Source organism: Xiphias gladius, chromosome 20 (assembly GCF_016859285.1).
Source record: "Xiphias gladius isolate SHS-SW01 ecotype Sanya breed wild chromosome 20, ASM1685928v1, whole genome shotgun sequence".
Classification (NCBI taxonomy): Eukaryota; Metazoa; Chordata; class Actinopteri; order Istiophoriformes; family Xiphiidae; genus Xiphias; species Xiphias gladius.
The window spans coordinates 3,416,368-3,439,076 of NC_053419.1; the positions used below are offsets into that span (position 1 = coordinate 3,416,368).

Genomic DNA, 22,709 nt, shown 5'->3' on the forward strand with positions numbered 1-22,709 from the left:
TAGATGTTATAGGCTAGATGGGTTGCCGATAAACTGGGTACAGATTTTCATGGCACTGAGAAGGAGAATCCTTTTCCTTTTCCTGTAGCACCACCAGTGGATCAAAGTTTACACATATCCTGTGATCAGTTCTAAATTTCAATTTGGTCTTGCAAAACTAATAATATTCAAAATCAGAAGTAGGACAGCACTTAATCAAAAATTAAAAATTAAATATTAGGCTTCAGCACCCATCTATACAAACTGGGTTTGAGTGGGTTGATTCATTACTCATCTGTACTTTGTGTTAAATGCTAATTAAGAAATGTTAGCACGCTAACACACTAAACGAGGATGTTCAACATGGTAAACATTATTCCTACTAAACAACAGCATGTTAGCAGTTTTATGGTGATTTGTTAGCATGCTGATGTTAGTTAAAAAAAAAACCCTAATGTCTGATGAAAGTAAACATGTAGTTTGTAATTGATACAAATTAAGATTTAGACAAAAACATTCTGAAAGAAGAAGAATAGGCTCAGTTAGAGATTTGCTATCAATCTTTAGAAGTTATTAATCCTATTTTCATAGAGAAAGTCAAAAAACTCCCCCCCTCAAATATCAAGCAGTTTAAATTTACTCGTGGGAAACATTATAAACCCTATAAAACACTGCCCACAAACAGTTTTATTTTAAGTGACCTGTGTTTTATTTGGCATTAAAACTATTACATCAAGTGTCCGTTAATTCACAAAACAGTCACCATCAAAATTTGATTCCTGCAATTTGCTGCTGTCCCCTTGCCGTCCTATTTCATGCTGTTTTGCTGGTATCAGTTTCTTCCTGCCTTTAATCTCATTCTGGATCATTCACTGGATATTTTTCACACCAAACCCAAAGTGAAGCAAACCCAAATATAACATCTGTAGCAACTGCTCCAAATGTAAACAAACAGCAGAACTGGTAGAGCCCATGGTGCTGTTTTCTTACACTGTACGCCTCCTCAGTTATGAATCTGAGAGCAGACCGACAGACGGCATCTGGAGGTTTTACAGTGAGTGTTTGTCCTGTCGGTTTCTTCACAGCCCCTGCTTTCAGTCAGTCAGTCAGTATCTTGTCGAGCAGGTTTGGCTGCCATGTCCTCCTGCTCTTCACTGGTCTCAGTATTTGCACATGCTTTGTTTTGTTTTGTTTGTGTGACTCAGACAAAATGCAAAACTGACCATGATAAAACAACACCTGTCCCTCCTCATTCAGTCCTGAAGCAGAGATTCGATTAAAACCACAGAGATTAATCATAACACAAGCCTTATTTCCAGCTTGTTATGTTTTCTATCTTTATTATTTATTTTATTATTTAAGAACATTGATTTGATTTGATTAAATATTTGATAATATGTCTTAGTCCTCCAAGAAGAGAGCTGTGGTGCATTAACTACAGGAAATAACTACTAAATAGAGAGGATTATGGGTAGGGGGATGGACGCATTGTCACAATTGAATTCAATTGTATTTTAGAAGAAGAATTGTAATATTATAGGTCAATACAATAATTTGATACATAGTGGCTTTAATGTATATACATGTATATCCAAAAGTATATGGATACCTGTACATTATGAACATTTCATTCCTAAACCAAGGGCATTAATCTGCTGCTATAACAGCCTCCACTCATCTTGGAAGGCTTTCCACCGGATGTTGAACCTGCCGCAGGCCAGTCAAGTTCTTCCACACCAAACTGGAAAAAACGTTTCTTTATTGACCTGGATTTGTGTCATGTTGAAAAGATAAAGGTTCTTCCTCAGTCTGCTGTAACAAAGTACGAAGCACAGGATTGTCTAAAATACCACTGTATAGTGTAGCATTAGGATTTCCTTTCAGTTGAGCTAAGGGGCGTGGCACAAACCAGGACTACCATTTTCAACAGTACAGGTTATGGATATTAAAAGAAAAAAGTGAATTAGTGTCAGGGCACCCTGGCTCTGGAAATATTAGTCTGAGGAGCTCAGACTCGCCAAATAACTATCTTGTTTTAAATGCTAGTCAGTTTTATGTTTTTATCCTTAATATCTTTTGCACTTTACTGTCTGTCTTAGATTTCATATTTGATTTCTGTATTTTACCACGTTGGTTTATTCCTGTATTTCGGATTGTACTGTCTGTTTTTGAGAGTGCTACACAAATATAATTATTAAGTCGACTTTTCAAATATAAGCCAAAACTATGAGTCAGACTGCAGGGAGGTGAGAGAGTTAAAGAGCTGCATAGAGAGGAGAACAGGAGATGAGTCACGATGTCATTTTGTCTTCTTGCAAGTTTTAATCACAGTTGTGCAGTTCTCTGTAGGTGCCCCCCACCCCTTTGTCTTCTACCATTCATCTCCAGTGACTCTGTTTTTGTGCTCTTTTGTCGTTGGTTGACGTAATCGAGCTGAATGAATGTTTGAGTTTCTCTGCTCGAAAAAGAAGAGGAAGAAGTCATTACAGGGACAGACCGCCACAATACTGTTTCCCAGGCAACTGCTTTCTGTGTGTATCTGTGTGTGTGTCCTTGTGTTTAAAACTTTGTGAGGACTGAGTTCCGTTCACACGGTGACTTTGTGAGGACTTTTCCGGCAACTCTTTCACTAGAAGACAATGTTTATATTGGTCAACTCTGCAAAATTCTGTATTACATCACAACATGTTGAAAATTCTTGCTTCCCACAATATCTGTGCATGGCAAATACAGTATCGTAGTACATTTAGTCTAAGTTTCCTGGGAATAACTGTAAGTTTAAATGTAAATGATCCCAAAATACATCTTTGTCACATCTTTTAATATACTTTCACCTGTAACCTGTTTGCTGCAGTTCAGTAAAACTTTGGACCACTTTCTGGACCACTCTTTGTAACTATCCCCCCATAATATTATGGAACCAGGCACCTTGTTTCCGTCCTGTTTCTCCTTGTTTGCTATTAATAATGACATATGAGGTCCAGTTGCAGTCTTGACTATTAATGCTCATAATCAGTTTGTCTTTGTGAGCTCTTTGTGACTCCAGAGAACATAAGCACACAGGTTACTCAGGTTTATTGAAGACCTGCTTTTAGTAAGCAAAATTTGGACCGTGTTTACCAGAATCCTGTCTATCTGTGATGAGATGTGTTGGAAGCACACATCAGGCTGTCTTTTCCTCTGAAAATTAGTTGAGAGACATATTCTTCATTTTGGGGCATTTAATGCCTATATTGGACAGCCAGTAATAGAAAGATGACAGGAAATGTGGGGAGAGAGAAATGAGGCATGACTGGCAGCAAGTGTCCCCAACCGGATTGAAACCTATGATGTTGTTTATGGTCGTTGATGTAACCCCTAGGCCACCAGGCTGCCCCAGTGAGTTCAATTAACATGTTGAATTGTGTATATTTATGTAGGTGGACTTAAAAGACATTATTTACACTTCTGTTGAGTGATATGACAATTTATTTATTTATTTTTTCAGGTTTTCATGCATCCACATTCTTAAACTCAGACACAACATGTAGCTTTTGCCCTGATATCAATAAATCTGGGCCAGACGTTGTGCATGGCCTTACTGAGAAGAGCATACTTATAGTTTTAGTTACATTTAACTTGAGACGTGATTGGTTTAGCCACACTGTTAAATGGCTTATTGCATTAGTAAGTCTGTAAGCAGCTTGCTGTTTTGTGCAACCATGTGCAGAGATGACTGTGTCATCAGCATATAGCTGGATCTCTTCATCAGCACTATCAGCTCTGGCACCCACTTCTCCGTCACCTTGGATACAACAGGCATAATGCTAATAGACCTATAGTTACTGATAAGCGGGTCACCTGCTTTAAGAATGAGTTATGCAATAGTGTTCTCCGTGTATCTGGAAAAACCCTTTGAGAGACTGAGAGGTTGATAATATTTGTGATAGGAGAAGCCAAGGACTCCTAGAGCGTTACAGAGTCCGTACCATAGCTATCGTTGGCTTTGACGGTTTTGTAGACTCACACTCTTTAAGTAGATTTTTTTTTTTTATTCCATTGTTGGAGGAAGGTGGGTGATATGGAACAATGAGAACAAAGGATGCAGATGATGAATTTTTATGTAACCACAATTCTGATAAAACAACGCAACACAAAAACATCTAAATTGGAGTATTATAAGAGATGCTTAACTCAAATGTCCCCCTTAAAGTCCCCCTGGGTTTTGCTTGGGGATCCCAGATATATCAAGAAGGATTTACAGTTTTAAAAAAGTCTGCAATTTTTTATGAAGACCGGCTTTACAGGTACAATAACAAAGCCGTGGATTTCTTGAGAGTTTATTTTTGGTGTGCTTGTTTTACTGTGGTCGTTTTTTATTACACGTGTAATCTCTTTGTTCTAACAATTATTAGCTCAGTGTTTCATTTTATTGGCCAATACTCACTCTTAGCTGGAATTAAAACAGCTGATGGCAAAGGTTTACTTAGCCAGGGCAAGGCTGTAGGCTTGACATCCTGTTCACATATTCAAATCCTCAGTCACCACCATGCACACTGAATTTTGCGGCACATGCCCATGTATTGTCATATGAGATGGTGGATTTGTCCACCAACAGAGCTTTTACTACTAGGAATTATTTATGGCAACACTAGATGTACAATATTTTTCCTCCTTGTAATGAATTACCTTGATATGTCAGTTATTTAGTTTCGAGGCTGGATTATCAACCAAACAAAGTGGACAACTGCCCCGGGGTCACAGAACTCTAGCGGCCCTAAAAGCCCCAGGTTTGCTGTGTGTCGTTTACTTTGGGTATAAGAACCACCTAAAGCACAATATCAACTGACATGACAATCACCTAGATGTTGGTCCTGCTTTATCTATACTTGAGGCCCTCTCTTTTTTTACACTTTTTATTAACAAACCTTTTAATTTTCAGCTTTGTGATTACATGGTGCATATTCTTCAATTAATTTGTCCATCCATTAGCTATACCCAGATATCCTTCAAGGTCATGGGGGGCTGGAGCCTATCCCAGCAGCCACAGCATCCACTGGGAGGGGGTCAAAGATCATAGATCAGGAGTCCGTGAATAGTTGGAGAAAGATCAAGGACATTTACATTTGACACCTGAGACCATCTTTGAATAGAGACAGTAGTTATATTCAGTCACATGATAAGAACTAGACCCATCTCTATGACAATTTAACAGCTCGGTCCATCAAGAAAGCCCACAACATGTGGTTGAAAGCTTGAAACAACCAAGTTGGACTTATCGTTTTTGTTTGTTTGTTTATACATTTGTTTATTTATTTGTTAGGCTTTTGATTACATTTCCTGAAGATTTACCATGTCCTGATATAAATTGCTATTTTGATGTAAAATTACATTTATTGTGATAGAATATTTTATCCATATCGCCCACCTGTTGTCTAAAGCATAGATAGCTTTGATGCGGGAATGGTTTTGAAAGATTTCCCAACCTTGCCAGATGGTGAACACCTGAATCTTTTCACCATTTTCACATGAACTTCTGAACTAAGTGAAATGAAAAAAACTCTCACGCGTCCTGTGATTGTCTGTCACACACACTTAAGTAATTGTGGGAACCTGTAATTTCTCTACCCCATTCCTTCAAATGGATATATTCTCAATGCCTTATGTCCCTATTAGCTACAACTCCCAAAAATTCAGCCTGATATAGTTGGTATTTTTGGAAGCATTTTGAACTTTAAAATAAAGTTCTGTGGGTTTGAACAAAGTTTTGATAAACAGCATGAGGTTCAGTTGAAGATTACAAGGCGTTTTATTCAGACTTTCCTCTGGCTGAATGCTACTGTTAAACTCTGGAGTAGGTACCTGAAAACTATTGAATCCAGGTGAGCTTAGTGGTAGGTAAAAGTGCATAGTGAGCAGTGTGTGTGTGTGTGTGTGTGTGTGTGTGTGTGTGTGTGTGTGTGTGTGTGTGTGTGTGTGTGTGTGTGTGTGATGAGATGGAAAGTGGTCCCTCTTGTTCTTGTGATCTTAGGGTGTTGTGGTTGCCACAAATTCCTCTGACCAGCTCGACAGGTTTCACTTTAACGAGCCTTTATCTGTTCACCTGTATGTGCGTGTGTGTGTGTGTGTGTGTGTGGTACACAATAGTGTTTAGATGTCTGCTGTATGAAGACTGTAGACAGCAGTGGAATGTACTCTTGTAATAATATAAGTCTGGGTGTGTTTCTGTGAGTGTGTGTTTTTTTAAGTTTTTTTTTAAATGGCTCTGTTAAAGACTGAGGTGTTTTACATCTGATGACAACAGTACTTTTTATCATGTACTGTATAAATTCTGATATTAAAGGTTTCTTTTTAACAGTGACTTAAGCGTTCTTGTGGATCACCGAGCTATAGTAACGCTGTACATCCAAGAGACCCAATGCATAATTAAGACACCATAGTGGTTTAACTTGAGGAGCAGGGGAGGAACAGGAGAAAGTGTTGACTGGTTCAAGCTACAGTATGAACATGCAGGTTTAATGCTGGACTAGAGGTGAATGAATGTATATCACCTCTGTCTGTTCCTCTTTAAATTCTCTATTGTGTTGCCCAGCTTTCTTTTTGCTTCTTGTAACTGGACAGGATTGAACGCACACATAGAAACTAATGACGAACGCACTCTTAACAGGTTAAAATGTGTTCACCACCAGTGGAATAGGGCTGACCCTGATTTGCATCTAAACTGGGAAAATCAAGAGTGCTCGCAATCAGATTTGTGATCTGGCCAACAGGGACAAATAGCATGAGCTTAAGTGTAAATGAAAGTGTCCTAAGTCTCTTTATTTTATCCAGACATGTGACACTTGAAATGAAAGTATAAATTAAGTTGTATTTTTCATGCTGGCTCACTGTGAAAGCTGTCGTGACTTACTGGGACACTTGAATACAACAGAGCCATCATTAATGTTGTTAGCAACCCCTCTGCTTTACCTATTATGACAAGACAAAATGCCGTGAAAAGCACAAATTAAAAACATACAAAGTCGTTTTATTATTCCAGTGAACCACCTCGTGTGGAATAGATTAAACGTGAATGCAAAATACATACAGCATTGATATTTGGCATCTAAGCTACGACCTCATCGCTCCCCAAGGGTGAACAACAAGAGTAAGCAGGGGCGTTCAGACCGAGAACAGCCTTGTATTACAAAAATGCGTTGGTGTGATTTTGTGTTGCTTTAGGTGCTGCTGAGACAATGAAATAGCATCTAGAAAGTTCAGTTTGAGGAAGACATCCTTGCGTCTGAGGGCTTATGAGATGCAAGAACACTGTTTGGCATTTTATGCGACAGGTTTTTTCTACTCTGTAAAGTTACTCAGTTGCAATTATTTTATCTTTCGCTATGACCGTGAGGTAAAGAGCAGAATTACAGTGAGCCAGAGTCATTAGAGTCAGTGATGTAGCATATTTAGAAAGCTTTGTTTCTGCAGTCAGGAACACAACGCTACACCCATAATGCTGGTATGTGTTTGTGTGTGTGTGTGTGTGTGTGTGTGTGTGTGTGTGTGTGTGTGTGTGTGTGTGTGTGTGTGTGTGTGTGTGTGTGTGTGTGTGTGTGCGCGCGTGTGTGTGGGTGGGTAGACAGGTGATTCACTAGCCCACATACTTTAACAGAAAGTCATTTTCAGGACACACAAGAGTATTTCTACTTCCGGGATCCTCTAACCTCTAATCTTTGACCTCCACACAGTTGATACTACCACAGTTGACCTTTGAACTCACTGAGCACGCTCTGTACGCCAATGTGGTGAACAGCATTTGATAAACGACTGAAATGTGAATGTGATGTCACAGGAACAGAGACCAGATATGTGGACAGTCCTGTTTGAACCGGTTGGATTGTAAAGCAGCACACCTGGTTTATTTTGGCAGCCATGCGGTGATCCTGCAGGTGTGATGGTTGTAGATTAGCCGGGCCAGAAAATCAGATCTGGAGGATTTCGTTTACTGGAGAGAAAGATAGGAAAAGAACAGTATTCTGAAAGCTGCAAGATAAATGTTAAAAATCCATCTTTAGGCTGACTATCCATTACATTACCATCAATGAAACCCAACACTTCTTGCAAATATTTGACATTAAAAGCACAATGGTTACTCATGAGGCATAATCCTTCCCTCTCCTGGTAGGCTTTCATTGTGAAACATGGAGGAAGTGTTTTAATGCTTCACTGACAGCGGTTTAACAGCGATTAAAAAACAGCAAAGTTGAAATAAGTCAAATAATTAATGAATGAAAATGTGACAATATCTGTGTTCAAAAGAGTGATGAATATGAATCATGTTGTTGGTAATTCCACTTCTCCACTTTTTTCAGCTGGCCTTCATTGTGGATTGGCCTTTATTTTTTCAGACTAATCTGAATACTGGCTTTTATTTGAGATGTTTTGTTATTTGCATATGGAAAAAATTCTCTACATTTATTACAATATGAGTGATCATGCATGGTGAGGAGGAATTTCTCATCTAAATAACATTTTCATTTTCTGTCTCTCTCTTCAGAGAGTTTGATCCAGGATACATCAAGGAGTTTGGCACTTCACCTCCCTCTCTCCCTGCTCTTCCTCCGCCTTCTCCACCTCCTATTTCTTCTCCTTCCCCACCACCACAACAACACACACCATTGTCAACCCCCCACAGCAGACCATGTTCAGCAGGAGGTGTCCAACTACGCATCAAGAACAGGTAGGAGAGCGCTGAGCACCTCCTAAACCCTTCCCTTGAACAGCAGTTGTCCAATCATTACTTAGCGACCGTAACTAGGCACGGCAGGCCTGTCAAGATTCGTATTTATCCGGATGTTGAAGCGGCATGCATGGGGCTCTAGTAAGAGACATACTCTCTCTATAAAAAGTTTGGATGGTGGCTTATTTTTTTACTCTCTCCAAAACCAAAAATAAAAAAGGAAAAGTATTTGGACCTCAGCTGCAACATTAGAATGTTGAGACAACTAGATTACTAGTAATCCAGAGTTATTTTCAAGGAAAAGGAGCATTTCATAGTAGATTATTTTGTGAGGGTACAATCCAGGATGCTTTCAGAGTGTAGGCTAACCTTAGCAGCTCTTTGATAATCTTTACTAGATTTGAGAAAGTTTCCCAAGATAGAGTTACATTCAGCAAACACATTGGTTTGGCCTAATCTTAAAAGCCTTTTCTCCTATAATTTTTAAACTGAAACATACTGAGAATACAAACAATGAAGCATAACTCTAATCTCTGTGTTGTTGTCCAAGTATGCAATCTAAGCAGCTAAAGAGCTGCAGCTTTTTCTTTATTTCCATGTCCCCTACATTGATCATCAACTGGCGAGCATGGGCCATTCACTGTTATATACACTGCATTGGACGATATGTCAGTGACAGCAGCAGGACTGTTTGTTCAGCTGTACCGAAACATTAAATAAGCAATCTTTAGTCTTGATCATTTGACTCCTCAGCTGAAGGCACGTTGGATGGATTCTGCACAGCTTTGGTGATCTGGTGTTTCTATTAGAGCTGGGAATTCCATGCACTGTTGGTGACATTTTTATGAACATTTTTGAAAAAAAAGTGACATAAAGAGAGATGGAAAGACACTGCTCATGAGATGGAGTTTTGGTTGCAGCTGTATTGTTGCTGAAAGGGACTTCCTGTCTGGTATATGATAACGGTTCCTTCCAGTTGTGATACATTTTAAAACATTTCCGTTGGTTACACACTCTGCTGGTTAAAACAGGAAGTGATGTCAAATCAGTGACATGTTTACTGCTTTCAGCTTAGGAGGTCATCACCCCTGGTGTTAGGATGTCCTGTCTGTGCTTCCTTTGTGTGCGCGTGTGTGTGTGTGGGGTCAGAGGATCTACTACAGTGTCCTGTTGTGTGTTTGTGACTGAGGGTCAATCTCAGATCAACAGGAAAACAAACAGTGTAAACAGAGTCTGCCCAGGTTGCCATGGTAACCACCTCACATTGTTTCTTGTGTCTTCAGCAGCTGTATCATCACAGATCAGTACTGCTGTTTGTCAGGGCAACTTGGTTATTAAAATGAGTTCTCATAATTAGCCTCACCTATGTGAGAGATAAAATTAGTATTATGGCTTTTGTGCATCTTGAGGCCAAATTTTATTTAAGATTTCTATATTTCTTACAACTGACACTTATTATAGGTCATTTTATAAGTCTAGATGTCTCTTATATTGTTTTGTACACATATCTCAGGAGATAAAATCAGTGCATTTGAAAGAGTAACTAGATTGTGTACATGTGCCACTTATATTCTGGCCCTAATATACTCTGAATTACGCCTATCTAAAAAAAAAAGCAGTCTAATACAACAGCCCTGCAATGAATCCTCCCTTCATGTTCAGTTTTTGTTTAAACTAGGTGTCAATTTAACTGTATGATCATTTTTCAGGATGTATTTTGTGTTTTCTAATATTTAGTCTGTCTGGAATGATATAAAGAGGTGGAAAAATATTAGAAACACTTCTCAGTCAAAGATAATGGAAAGATTGTGGTTTTGATTAGATATTGAAAAGGTCAGAACATACTGTCTCATGCTTCAAGTCAGTGTTGACTTTGTCAATATTTAGCCAAAACCATAATCTTTTCCTAACCCGACCCCCAGGGATTAATTTGTGCCAGATCTTTGTTGCTATCAAAATCTGTAAATACATTTTACTTCATATTTAATGTAATCTGTTCTGACATTCCTTTATTTCTCATTAAAGTTACTCATAAATTGCTTGTTGGCCAATTTTTTTTTATTTTAAATCTGATTAAAAAAAAGGGAGAGACATCAATCACTCAGGTCAAAATTGCATAAACAACAAAATTATTGGCCAAGATACATGTAACTATTGCTTGCTATTGCTTCCAGAACCATGGACAGAGCTGTTTGTTGTGTGTAGGTGCTGCACTGTGGTAGATAGACTGAACATGTCACTTAGTGTATTTTCTTAGCCTGTTTGCTTTTTGTGGTCTTAAATAGAACTTCCAGCCCTAATTCCATTTTCCCCTATTGTAGCCCTCCACAGACCGAAGGGAAATGACAGGGAAGGAAAGGGACAGTCAACGAGAGAGCACTGCAAGCCGTAAACAGCTGTTTCTCTGAGCCTCCCCCTGCTGATTTTGAGTGATTATTGTGAATGCTATGAATAATAAATATAAATAAATTATTTATTTAGTATTGTTTAGTTTTAACAGCTATACCTAGGGTTGTCCAACGTGCTCCAGGCACTGTCCATTTTTTGATGCATTCCGTGACTTCCTCTCCCCTGACCCCTCGCCCTCTCTGTGTTCCGGGATTTACAAATTGAGCACTGGCTACACCTCTGTTAAGGTTTTTTTTTTTTTCTTTTTTTGGCAACTGCAGGGCAGATGAAAAAAGATGCAAACACGACACCGACGTATTAGAACCATTTATGTGGATATGACTAACTTGTTAGCAATCAGCTGCCTGCAGACAAAGAGCATTGCTATCATTCATTTAGAGTCATGCAGCCACGCTTTTCACTGAAAACAGCTGCCTATTGTTGCCAAAAACAAGGCCACTAGGGTAGTGAGATTGAACCAAAACAGTAGAGTTGCGAGTTGCAAAAACCAAAACCATGAGCTGAAAGACACTACTAAGCTCCGTAGAGCTGAGAACTACAATATCAGGTGATAATTTTCCATGGGTTCATCACTACAAGCTAGCCATTTCACATTAGAGCAGAGATTACAGCAGCTTTAACCAAGTGCTTTGAATTGCTCCAAAAGAACCATAAAAAGGAACATCATGATTTAGTTGCCATGGACAGATATTGCCCAGAAAACAAATGAAAAACATTAAGAGTAAACAGTTTGCAGATAAATTTATTATAAATGTTTTCTCATGATGTCGATATAAAAAATGTAATCCAGCCAGCATTATATTTCCTACAAAATGTATTTTATCATGTAAAGTCGTTGTATAAGAATATAATCTGTAGGAAACAGGGTTGGTTCTGCTTTGTTTTGCATTTCTTTGATTTCAGACTGCACTGTACTATTCTGTACTGGTCCCCCATATCACAGTCAGCCGTTGTCTAATTCAATGTGATAAGAAGGTACAAGATTCTGTAATGACAAACTAAGTTCTGTATGAATTACGTTATGTTTTTTTGTGCAAGGATATCCACAGTAGTTTTGTTGTTGGATACTAATGTTTCCTTTCTCTCTCTCTCTCTCTCTCTCTCTCTTGCTCTCTCTCTCACACGCACAGACACACATACACACATACACACATAAACACGTAAGTGTATAAACATAGTCCATGCAGACAAACAGTCTATAAATACTGACACTCTGCTACAGCTAGTTTCATCCTAATATGGAGGTCAGCTCCTGGAAATACTCAATGTGTGTTAGTGAATATGAGTGCGTGTGTGTGTGTGCGTGTGTGTGTGTGTGTGTGTGCAATGAACATCACAGCCTCAGGAGGGTGCTAGTGTGACTGCAGACTTTTAGTCCTGTTGATTTTTTTTGTGTCCTGTTGTCCAATTCCCCACCATTCTCATCAAAGTATCAAAGCTGAAGCCTATATTCAGCTCTTTACTTTGTTCCAAAATGTTTTGGTCCTTGAAGTACACCAATCAGCCACAAACTTAAAACAAGGTATCAGTTTTAAATTTGTGGTGTCTTTTTCCAATGTAGAGCTCACGGCCTCAGGATATATACAGTGCTTTTATTTTTGAAGGGTGACCAAACAGTTACACTGTGCTTCCTGCAAGTTTAAAGTTAGTTCTGAGCTAAGTGTCCTGCTGAAGTGCTGTTGAACAACATGTTTTGCAGGAGAACTCTTGTATTAACGTTAGAACGTATTCTACAGTTGGTCCCGTAGAGTCAGATAAACAGGCAAAATGAATCTATTCTCCCACAATCCCCTGGGCTGTGAGTGGTTATCAGATACCACTGAGGAGAGAGGAGTGGGTATAGGGTGTGGAGGATGGGAGTGGGGATGGGGTGTTGGGGGAATGCTTGTGTCTGATTGGTCTAAAAACAGGAAGTTGGCCATCAGAGCCCCATGAGGCTGGGTGTTAATCTGGAGAAGACAGACAGACTGATTTATAAACACATACACAGTGCCTTTCTTTGACTCCTTCTTTCCTTCCCTTTTCTTCTCTTTTATCCTGTTTTTCTTTTCCTCCCTCTTCCCTCTCTTCACCTGTCTTTCATTCCTATCCCTCTCCTACCTCTTTTCCCTTCTTATTCTTTCCTTCTCCTCTCCTCACATCTTACCTTTCCTTTATTCTTTTTTCTTTTCCTTTGTTTTCTGCTCTTTTCCGCTTCCTGCCTCTCTCCTTGTCATCTCCTTCTTTCCTTTCCTTTTCTTTCCTTTCCTTTCCACCCTTCTTTTCCTGTACTATACTCTCCTCTTTCCTGCTCAGATGTTTCTTTAGTTGAATCACCACATTTTTCTAAAACGACATCATCACATAATTACACAAAACCGTAGACACACTCACACACACACACACACACACCAGCCTAATACAAACAAACTCCCTCATACAGACATGATCACACAAACACACACACACACACACACACACACACACACACACACACACACACACACACAAAGTTCAAAGACAAACAGTGTAGTCTAGTGTTAGTCCCTGTATTAACAGACCTGTCAGTCAATTTGGGGATCACAGCAGTGTCCAATCCTGTGCTTGGCTTTTGGCGGTGTGTGGGGCTACACTTAGGTTTGCCTGATGCATCAGTAATGTTGCTATGGTTACCTGGAGTTTAATATACTTTGAGATGTTATTTAGAACAGTGGTTAAACTGTCGACAAAAATGATGTCATGCAGTTTAAACAGACACCTGACAGCCAACCAGAGAGCGAGATTTTCTGTGGCTGTGGTAAATATAGTCTAGTGTGTGTTTGCATATTTTGGAAGCCCTTGATGCTGTTGGAGGGTCCTTGAGAATGTTTCAAACGTTGCTGATCAGGTTCCAGAAATCCTCCAAGAGTTTCCAGGGGTGCTTGTGGGGGTTCCAGAGCACCTTGAAGATTATCCAGGGGCCTTGAAAAGGTTCCAGGGTCAATGAAGAGGTTTCTCGTGGCCTTGATTTGCACCAGGGATCCTAGGAACGTACCACAAGACCTTAAGGAGGCTCAAAGGGATCATTGAGTAACTTGCTTAGAATTAAAATAGAGCGTAGAATCCGTATTGTTGTTATAGTGACCTGTAATTTAACAGAATGAGGTGTCCTGTTTAAACAGTTTAAACAGACACCCAATGAGATTCATAGGGCTTCAAAGCGTTTCTAGGGTTCCTTGAGGAGGTTCCAAAGATCTATGAGGATGTTCCCAGAGCCCAAGAGGTGGCTCCAGCCATGATTGTACACGTATATTCTCTAATTATTTTGACACACCCCAAACATACTCAAGCTATTAACATAGTTTCACAAGTATGTTTTGGCATACATCAACACACATGCACACACTCACATGTTTGTACTTCTATCTTTGTGAGGACACTCATTGGCATATTGCATTCCCTAGCCCCTTACCCTAACCTTAACATCACAACTAAATGCCCAACACGAACCCTTACCCCAACCCTAACCTACACCTAATTCTAACCCTAACCCTAAAAACAAGTCTTAACCCTCAAACAGCCCTTTGAAGGTATCTCAGAAAGTTTGGACCGACCGAAATGTCTTCACTTCCCCAAAATGTCCTCACTCCAATGGTTTAAAACTCAAACTGGTCCCACAATGTATAGCCATACAAGTACACACACACGCACAGTTAAAATGTGTCCTCTGGATCCACACTTTTGCCCACTTCTCACTCCAATTTTGGTTTCCGGGTAGATCAGAGAGATTATTATTATGGGCTGGAGGAACAGTTTCCCACGACAATAGATAAGGTCTCTGTTCAGAGAGACACACCCTGTACACACACACACACACACACACTCACACACACAGAGGACAGTAGAGACAGTTTGAGTCAGACTGTCATTGCAAACAGTTTCTTTTTCTTAATGGTTCATGATAGAACTTTATAACAGCTCAGTGTACATTTCCATTTTATATTTGTTTGACAGTTTGTCAGTGTTTTGATCCATGTGCAGATTCAAAATTACACTGAAAAAAAAAATTATTATTGAAAAAACACATTTAGAGGACTGAGTGCATTGTATCTCAGGGCTATCGTTTTCATGGGTTATAGCTAATAAGCTAGTCAGCAGTGCACCCACTCTGGGTTTTGTCAACAGAGGAGTTAAGGCAGAGCTCAAACCTGGCACAGTGTCTCCACAATGTCTCGTGTTTACATTTCTGTTTGTAATCCAGTTAAACAAAACAAGATACATGTAAATCAGACAGCTTTGGAGTTGCTGGTAGATGGATTGTTTCTTCTTTGGATGGTGTCAGGCTTGGAGTCTTCCCTTTGCGTCCAATGTTTGTGCTAAGTTAGGCTAAACATGTACGGGACACAGAGGATTTCCTAAAATATCATTGTTCATTTTTTGTTTTCTGTTAGCACACAGTTTTTAAGAGGTTGTCTGTCTCTAGCAATAAAATGTGAGATAAAACTATAAATCTGTAGCTTTGAGTTAGCTTTTTGGACCCTTAATCTTTTCCCTGGTCCAATTAGGTTAGAGTTAGCATTGGTCCTTGATGAGGTTTCAAGGGTCCTGGAAAATGTTACTGTGGTCCTTAAGAAGGTTCCACAGGTCCTTGAAGATGTTTTCCAGGAGTCCATGAAGAGGTTCCTGGAGAACGGAACACACCCATACACACACAGAGTCCTGGCTAAATTATAATTTGATGTATTGGCAATATTGTTTTTGAAACTTTCATGCCAATAAAAGTCATTTGAATTGGCAGGTTATTATCTGTAATTACTGAAGGTGTGTTCACATTTCATCAACCTGAACAGAACACACATACACCTATGTGTGGTTAATGTGTGACATGTTGACACCTGATTCGGACATTACAAAGGGAGAGGATTTTCATCCAATCATCATCGATTTTCTCTGTGATCTCAGATACGTCTGATGACATTCCCATGACACATTATTCACAGGAATCTCACTATTGCCAGGAGTCATACGTGTTATAGCACTTGGAGGAGCTAAACCTTCAGTGTACTGATCACCTGTAAATTGAACCTGCAGCAGCTTCTACTTCTGTTTCTGATATGAGTGGTCAGCCATAGAGCTCTGGTCATACCTGTGTTTTTAGAAACTATACTTAATACTTTAGTGTGCATTATCTGATATCAGTTTTTTGATGCTGAGAATTGAAAAATTATAAACAAGAAGAGGCAGTGCTCTTGAGTGGGTACCTGTGTTCCTTGATGAGGTTCCATTGGTCCCAGAAGAGATTACAGTGGTCCGTGAGTAAGCATGGGATCCTTGAGATGGTTCCAGGGGCCCTTTAAATCCTACCAGATGTCCCTAAGGAGGTTCCAGCAGGTTCCTTGAGAGGGTTCCTTGAGAAATTAACAGATGTCCATTAGGAGGTGCAAATGGTTCATGGGTCTTTGAGGGCACCTCTTGATCTTGAGTGGGTTTCATGGGGACTTGAGAAGCTAAATGAGCTACATGCTAACATCAGCGTACTAACATGCTCACAGTCATAGTGCTAACATACAGATGTGTAGTTGGTAACATTAAAAAAATAAAAGTTTGACCTGATGATAGTACTAGAGGAAAAGCCAAGGGATGACCAAAGTCATTAGAATGTATTCTCAGTAGTTGCCCATATTTCCCTCGTGACCAATAATTCCAACTGCAAAGTGGTGCTATAGGCAAAGCAGGGGATCACCAAAGTCATTAAAATATATTTGTCTGGAAACCATGAAAGTCTGTACAAAATTTGTGTCAATCCATTCAGTATATGTCAAGCCACTTCACTGAGTAAGTGAAAGTCTTAGCCTGCTGGTGATGCTAAGGGACAGGACTGCCAAAGTCATTCAAATTTATCCCCAAGGGACCTTGTTTCACAACAATCCATCCAGTAGTTTTAGAGATGTTTCAGTCCAGACTAAAGGGGTGGACCAACTGGCTGACATTGCCCTGTGCAGAACCATGTCACTAGCATGGCTGAAAAGATTGTGAACTATTGTTTTTCATCATGGTTTTTGTTGACAAAATTAATACTCAATAACTAATAACTCACTAATAACTTTTTCAGTGAATAATAAGTAGCAGGTCATTTATAAAATTTCTCAAGTAACTTGACCAGTACTGATAAGTAATTCCTAGTCTTTGTCAATACGTCTCTCCTTGTTTTTAGACACCAGTCTGTCTAACAGTGATAATCTAAGAGTCAATATTAGTGAGTTCATTGTTCACTGTGGAACCACATGCTGCATCATGAGATGTCTTTCTCCCCACGGCCTCGAAATCCATTTCTGTTGCAATGAGCTCAATAATCTACTGTTTTCAACAACTCTCTCTCTCTCTGTTTATCTGTCCTCCCTCTTACTCCTCTATCCTCCTCCTCCTCACTGTTCTGCTGCTCCTCCCTGCCTCTCACCTTTGCACTTGTTATTGCTTCTTCTTTACCTCTCATCCCCCCTCAAGTTATTCTGTAATTTATTTTGATTTCACATCTGTTAAACAGAAATGACAAAATTGTAGCATTCCCTTGCTCTCATCCTTCAGTCTTTTTCATCCTCCTTTTTCTTTATCTCTCTTACTATTTCCTTTCCTTTTACCATCTCTCTATCAGTCTTTTAGTTGCTTCATTCCTCGGTATCTTCTCCCAAATAAGTCTTATCTCTCTCCATCCTCCCTCCCTTTCTTTCTACTCATTCCTGCCTCTCTCTTTATCCTCCCTCCTCCCTTTCTCCGTCTCTCTCCTCAGACACTCAGTGTCTCTCGCTCACACACATCAACAGCTACCATCCAGACCGAGCCAGGCCAAGGAAGTTTACTTCATACTTTTATCGTACAGTGGCCTAATGACACTTAATTGCTTCATTTGCTTAACAAGCTCGGGGCTGGGGGCCAATGCAGCGCGAATCAATCCGACGTGCCAGCCCCAGACTGGAACTGGAGCAAAGAGACAGACCAGAGGGTGGTAGAGCCGGGATCGGTAAAGGCGAGCCTTTTTGATGGAGTTTTGATGGAAAAGAGTAGGTGAACATAGAAATTACAAGAATCGAGCAGTTGCCTTGGTGTTTGCTGCATCATTTTCAAAGGAGACAGAGGAGACAGTGGACTGCAGCATTACAGTCTCATTTGACATAGGAAGAGGGTGTTAATTTGTGTTAGCTTTGTTGTAGAGGAAAGGGAGGTTCTTAGGTTAAAGCTTAAAAAAGAAAAATGTACAGAAAATCTTAAAAAAGATGTGGCAGAAGAAGACGGCTGAAAGTCCAGGGGGTGAAGTGAGGTTTTGCAGAATGCAGTAAAGTAGACAATAGAGTAGTTGGACAGGTGGTTTTGGATGTCTTACATACAGGAAAGCATGTAAGGGAACAGTTGAGTAGAATAGAGTTCACTATAAAATAGAAAAAAGGTTTTCTCTGAGGTTTTTGAAGGAAACTCACCAAACAACTGTAAAGCAAGAAGAGTAAAGGGTGTGGAAATGGAACAGTCAAGCGCTTTCTAAGAGAAGAAGAGAAGAAAAGTAGAGTAGAGCAGAACAGAAAGCAGTAGAGCAGAAACCAGAATAAAGTGGACTTTGAATCAAGCCATGGAGCTGCTGGAGGTGTTCTACCGCAGGAAGCTCCGGAAGAAGCAAAAAAAAGCAGAACTGGGCCGGTCGGATGGGGCGTTGTGTAGGTCGCCGTCGGAGGCCAGCGTCAACAACCTGGCAACTGGTCTCATCTCCAAAGTCCTCAGGTTCACCACAAGGTAAAACAGGTCACATCTTTAATTTATTCAGTCAGATAGACAAGAGCTGTTTAGGAAAAGAGGTCAGGTTTGTTCAGGTCAAGGAAGCAAAGTAATCCAAATAAGGAACTTTGCCTGTTTGCTGTTAGGTTACACAGAAAACAAACTTAATGCATTTACCATTAAAAAAATTTGCGGTATGAACATGAGTGACTGGTTTACACATTTTACTAAGAAATCCATTTGAGATGCTTCCTGTAATTTAGTCAAAAATTGTCAATTGTCCTGGTTCAGACTTGACTCTAAATCCCACACTGTAAGTTCAGGACTTGAAAAGTACAACCTGTATATTTGTACCAGGTGAGATTTGTGTATTCAAGACTTCAAACGGAATTTGTAAAATTTATAAATTAGATATTATAATTATGAGATGAACATTAAGTTATTAACTTGGACCTGACATTTTTGACTTAGACATGACATTCTGGGATTCAGACTTGACCTTTGAGTCTTTGAAATGCCCTTGATGACTTATACATGACATTGGTGAAGGACCTTTGTAACCCTGAAATTACCGTGGCAACTCGAATAAAACCCCTGTTAAGTGTACATGGAATTTGTGAACCTGACATGGACTTTGTGAATTGTACATGGTCTTGGTGGCTTTGGCATGAGTTTGATAGAAAGTTTCTTATTGTGAATGCAAGGTCAAATTAATACAAGAGGACATGTTTTAAGCTTCCGCGCCAGCGAGAACTGTGGCCGGGGGCATTATGTTTTCGGGTTTCCGTCTGTCCATCCATCCATGCAATTCTCATGAATGTGATATCTCAGGAGCTGATTAAATATTAGTGTTCAAAGGTCAAAGGTCAAGGTCACTGTGACCTTACGTCCATTCCATTCTTGTGAAAGCAATATATCAGGAATGCCTGGGGGGAATTTCATTAGTTCTGGTACAAACATCCACTTGGACTCAAGGATGAACTGACTAGATTGTGGTGGTCAAAGGTCAAGGTCAGTGTGACCTCACAAAACATGTTTTGGCCATAACTTAAGAATTCATACACTAATTATGACTAAATTAAACACAAATTTCTAATAATATAGAATGATGATGTGATGACATTTTACATCCAAATGGTCAAAGTTCAAATTCACTGTGACATCATCATGTGCTGCAAAAACACTTTTCTGGCCATTATTTAAACTCAGGAAGAAAAGTTCAGATTGTGATCATATTTCACATTTGGTCGGATGCTGGATTGGTGACACTGATCTTGGGCGCCCAACTTGAAACTGTGGTGATTGCATAGATCTTATGTGCTGCTGGCTTGAAGATGTGTGTGATGCATCCACATTTTAGAATTAGTAGCTTTTTTGCAGTAACATCCACATTTGAAGCATTATCAGAATTGCTTTATTGGCCAAGCGTGTGAACACATACAAGGAGTTTGAGTCTGGTTTTATGCCTCTACGTCCGTGACAGCGGTGGCCAGAGGCATTATGTTTTCAGGTTGTCCATCTATATGTCCCTTTCTCGTGAACGCCATAGTTCAGGAACGCCTTGAGGGAATTTCTTCAAATTTGGGAAAAACGTTCACTTGGACTCAAGAATGAAGTGATTAGATTTTGGTGGTCAAAAGTCAAAGATCAAGGTCACTGTGACCTCACAAAACATGTGACAGTTTTCTGGCCATTATTCAATGCCATAACTCAGGAACAGAAGGGGGACTGGGGCCATATATCCTGCAGCTTGACTGGTTGACGGATGCATACAACCATCAGGGGTAATGATAATTTGTTATTCATCTGCATTAATGTGGTCCAGGTTTTAGAATTAGACTTGGATTTGAAACACAAACCAAATCAAACCACACCATACCCAAGCAAGTCCCCCAGATCTAACGGAGCGGGTGAATATCAGTGTAAATGTAACTGCAATGATAACGTGTTGAGGTATTCCAGTAATGTCCTGTCATTACCCATGATCCTGTGGTTCAGAGACATGAAGGCTTTCATGTCTCTGTCCCCTACTTACTCAGATAAAATCTTTTCCTGTTTATCTGTGAGGATAAATTGGGGAGCAGCAAAACATGTCAAATATGACGAGGATGAAGAAAGATTATTGTAACTGCCCTGCTATTCGACATCTTTGTCATCTTAACTTGTTAGATAACACATTCAAATTAATGATGGTTATGTCATAAAGATAATCACCACAAACAAAAACACTTTATTTTATCCCTGAAATGTCTCCATGAAATGAAGATTACAATTTATTTACGTTGTTTTTGTAAGTGCGGCTTCAGATATACAAAACACAATCAAGAGAAAGAGTTGAAATATTTTTTTAAGGCCATTATCAAGAGAAAAGCAGGAAACTGAAAATTAAAAAATGTAAACAACAAAATGAAGTTGAAAATGTGAGAGCAAAGTTGACCAATAATACTTTATTCACTGCTTCTTATTTTTAAGGATGTACTCAGGGTTTTATGAATTAAGCTTTTCAAGTCCTTGGGTTTGCTCTTTCATTGCAAATTTTACATTTTTAATAGAAATAGGTTTTGCTAGTCCTTTTACACAATAGCTGACAGTTAAGATGAATAATTGTAGTTTCTGAAGTAATAGCCAGCACAATTAAATAATGGCTGGTCCCTAATAAAGACCTGGTATAACAACAATGAGGGGGTCTGGAATTACTTGTACTCTAATAGATTACATGGTGAATTCAGCATCATGTACATTTCCACAGAGCATCAGCTCAGTTCCATCAGTACAACCACAGATGCTTGACAGACTCAACTCTGGGCTTTCTCGTTTTAATAGAAATACTGTTTTCATTCACTAATTAATTCCAGTCACTTCCACTTTGCTTGTTTTCCAATGGCTGTGAAATTAAGATTAATGAAACTCAACACTTCCTGCAGATGTTTTAAATCAAAAGCCTTCCGAGAGAGGGAGGGATTATGCCATTTGAGCCACTGTAAGGCTTTTAATGTGAAACATCTGTACAGGAAGCGTTGTGTTTCATCGAAGCACCCACACTTTACTTTTACTACCTAAACCTTTTGCACAGTACTGTATACCCAGAGTCATTGACCCCCTAGCGATGACCTTAAAATGAAAGTTAACTGTAAAATGTTTGCAATTCTTCTCCTTCTCAATGAACAGACTTCATTGGTCAGTTTGAATGCATGTTGGTTACATTTTGTCAAGTCGGAAGAACGACTATTAAAATCCCTAGAACCTTCTCAAAAATGCTCCTGCAGCAACACTTCTCTGGTTTCTGTAGGATGAGTGGGTACATAGGTTCCAATCCAAACATATATTTTCACCAAAATGAGGCTGGATAAAAATAATTGTTGCATGTGTGGAAAAGTTTTACACTTTTGTTGTTTACTATTTCATTTTCTTGAAATTGAAAGTAGTAGTAGTTTTAACGGAAAGGGAGAGGCAGAGTTAGGCAGGAGGTGAGTCAGATCTCTGTGGAATGAGACCTTTCAGCTGTGTGTGTGTGTGTGTGTGTGTGTGTGTGTGTGTGTGTGTGTGTGTGTGTGTGTGTGTGTGTGTGTGTGTGTGTGTGTGTGTGTTGAGTTACCATGGGAGGACACATTGGGATAATATTTAATGTTGAAATAATCAGCTTTCTGGTTCCAGCTCTGAGAATACCCTGAGATCAGTGGTCGCTTCCCTGCAGCAGTTTGAGACACCTACTAGTTGTGTGAATGAAAATCTGTTTGAATGAAAGGAGACAAACATGGTATAAAATAAAGAAACCGTGACTTTGGGTTTTGGATGTTGGACTTAACCTTTCTGTTAAACAGTCATCAGTATTTAATATCAGCATGTAAATACAAGCAGGAAGGTGTCACAAAGATTGAAGTTGCTTGTGCATAGTTTGGTT

At 39.5% G+C, this 22,709-nt stretch overlaps 1 protein-coding gene across 5 annotated transcripts in view; it reads left to right on the forward strand.

Annotated features, from left to right (window-relative positions):
- Window positions 1-22,709, forward strand: part of shroom3 (shroom family member 3) — a 71,763-nt gene that overhangs the window by 19,633 nt on the left and 29,421 nt on the right. For 2 of the 5 annotated variants that reach the window (XM_040158221.1, XM_040158222.1), the window contains exon 1: window positions 18,651-18,826. In XM_040158221.1, the coding sequence (XP_040014155.1) occupies window positions 18,666-18,826 (161 nt within the window). In that variant the 5' untranslated portion in view covers window positions 18,651-18,665. Of the gene's footprint in view, window positions 1-8,497; window positions 8,681-11,001; window positions 11,110-18,650; window positions 18,827-22,709 lie in introns of those variants that run through there. The other 3 variants (XM_040158223.1, XM_040158220.1, XM_040158225.1) reach the window with 3 other exon arrangements.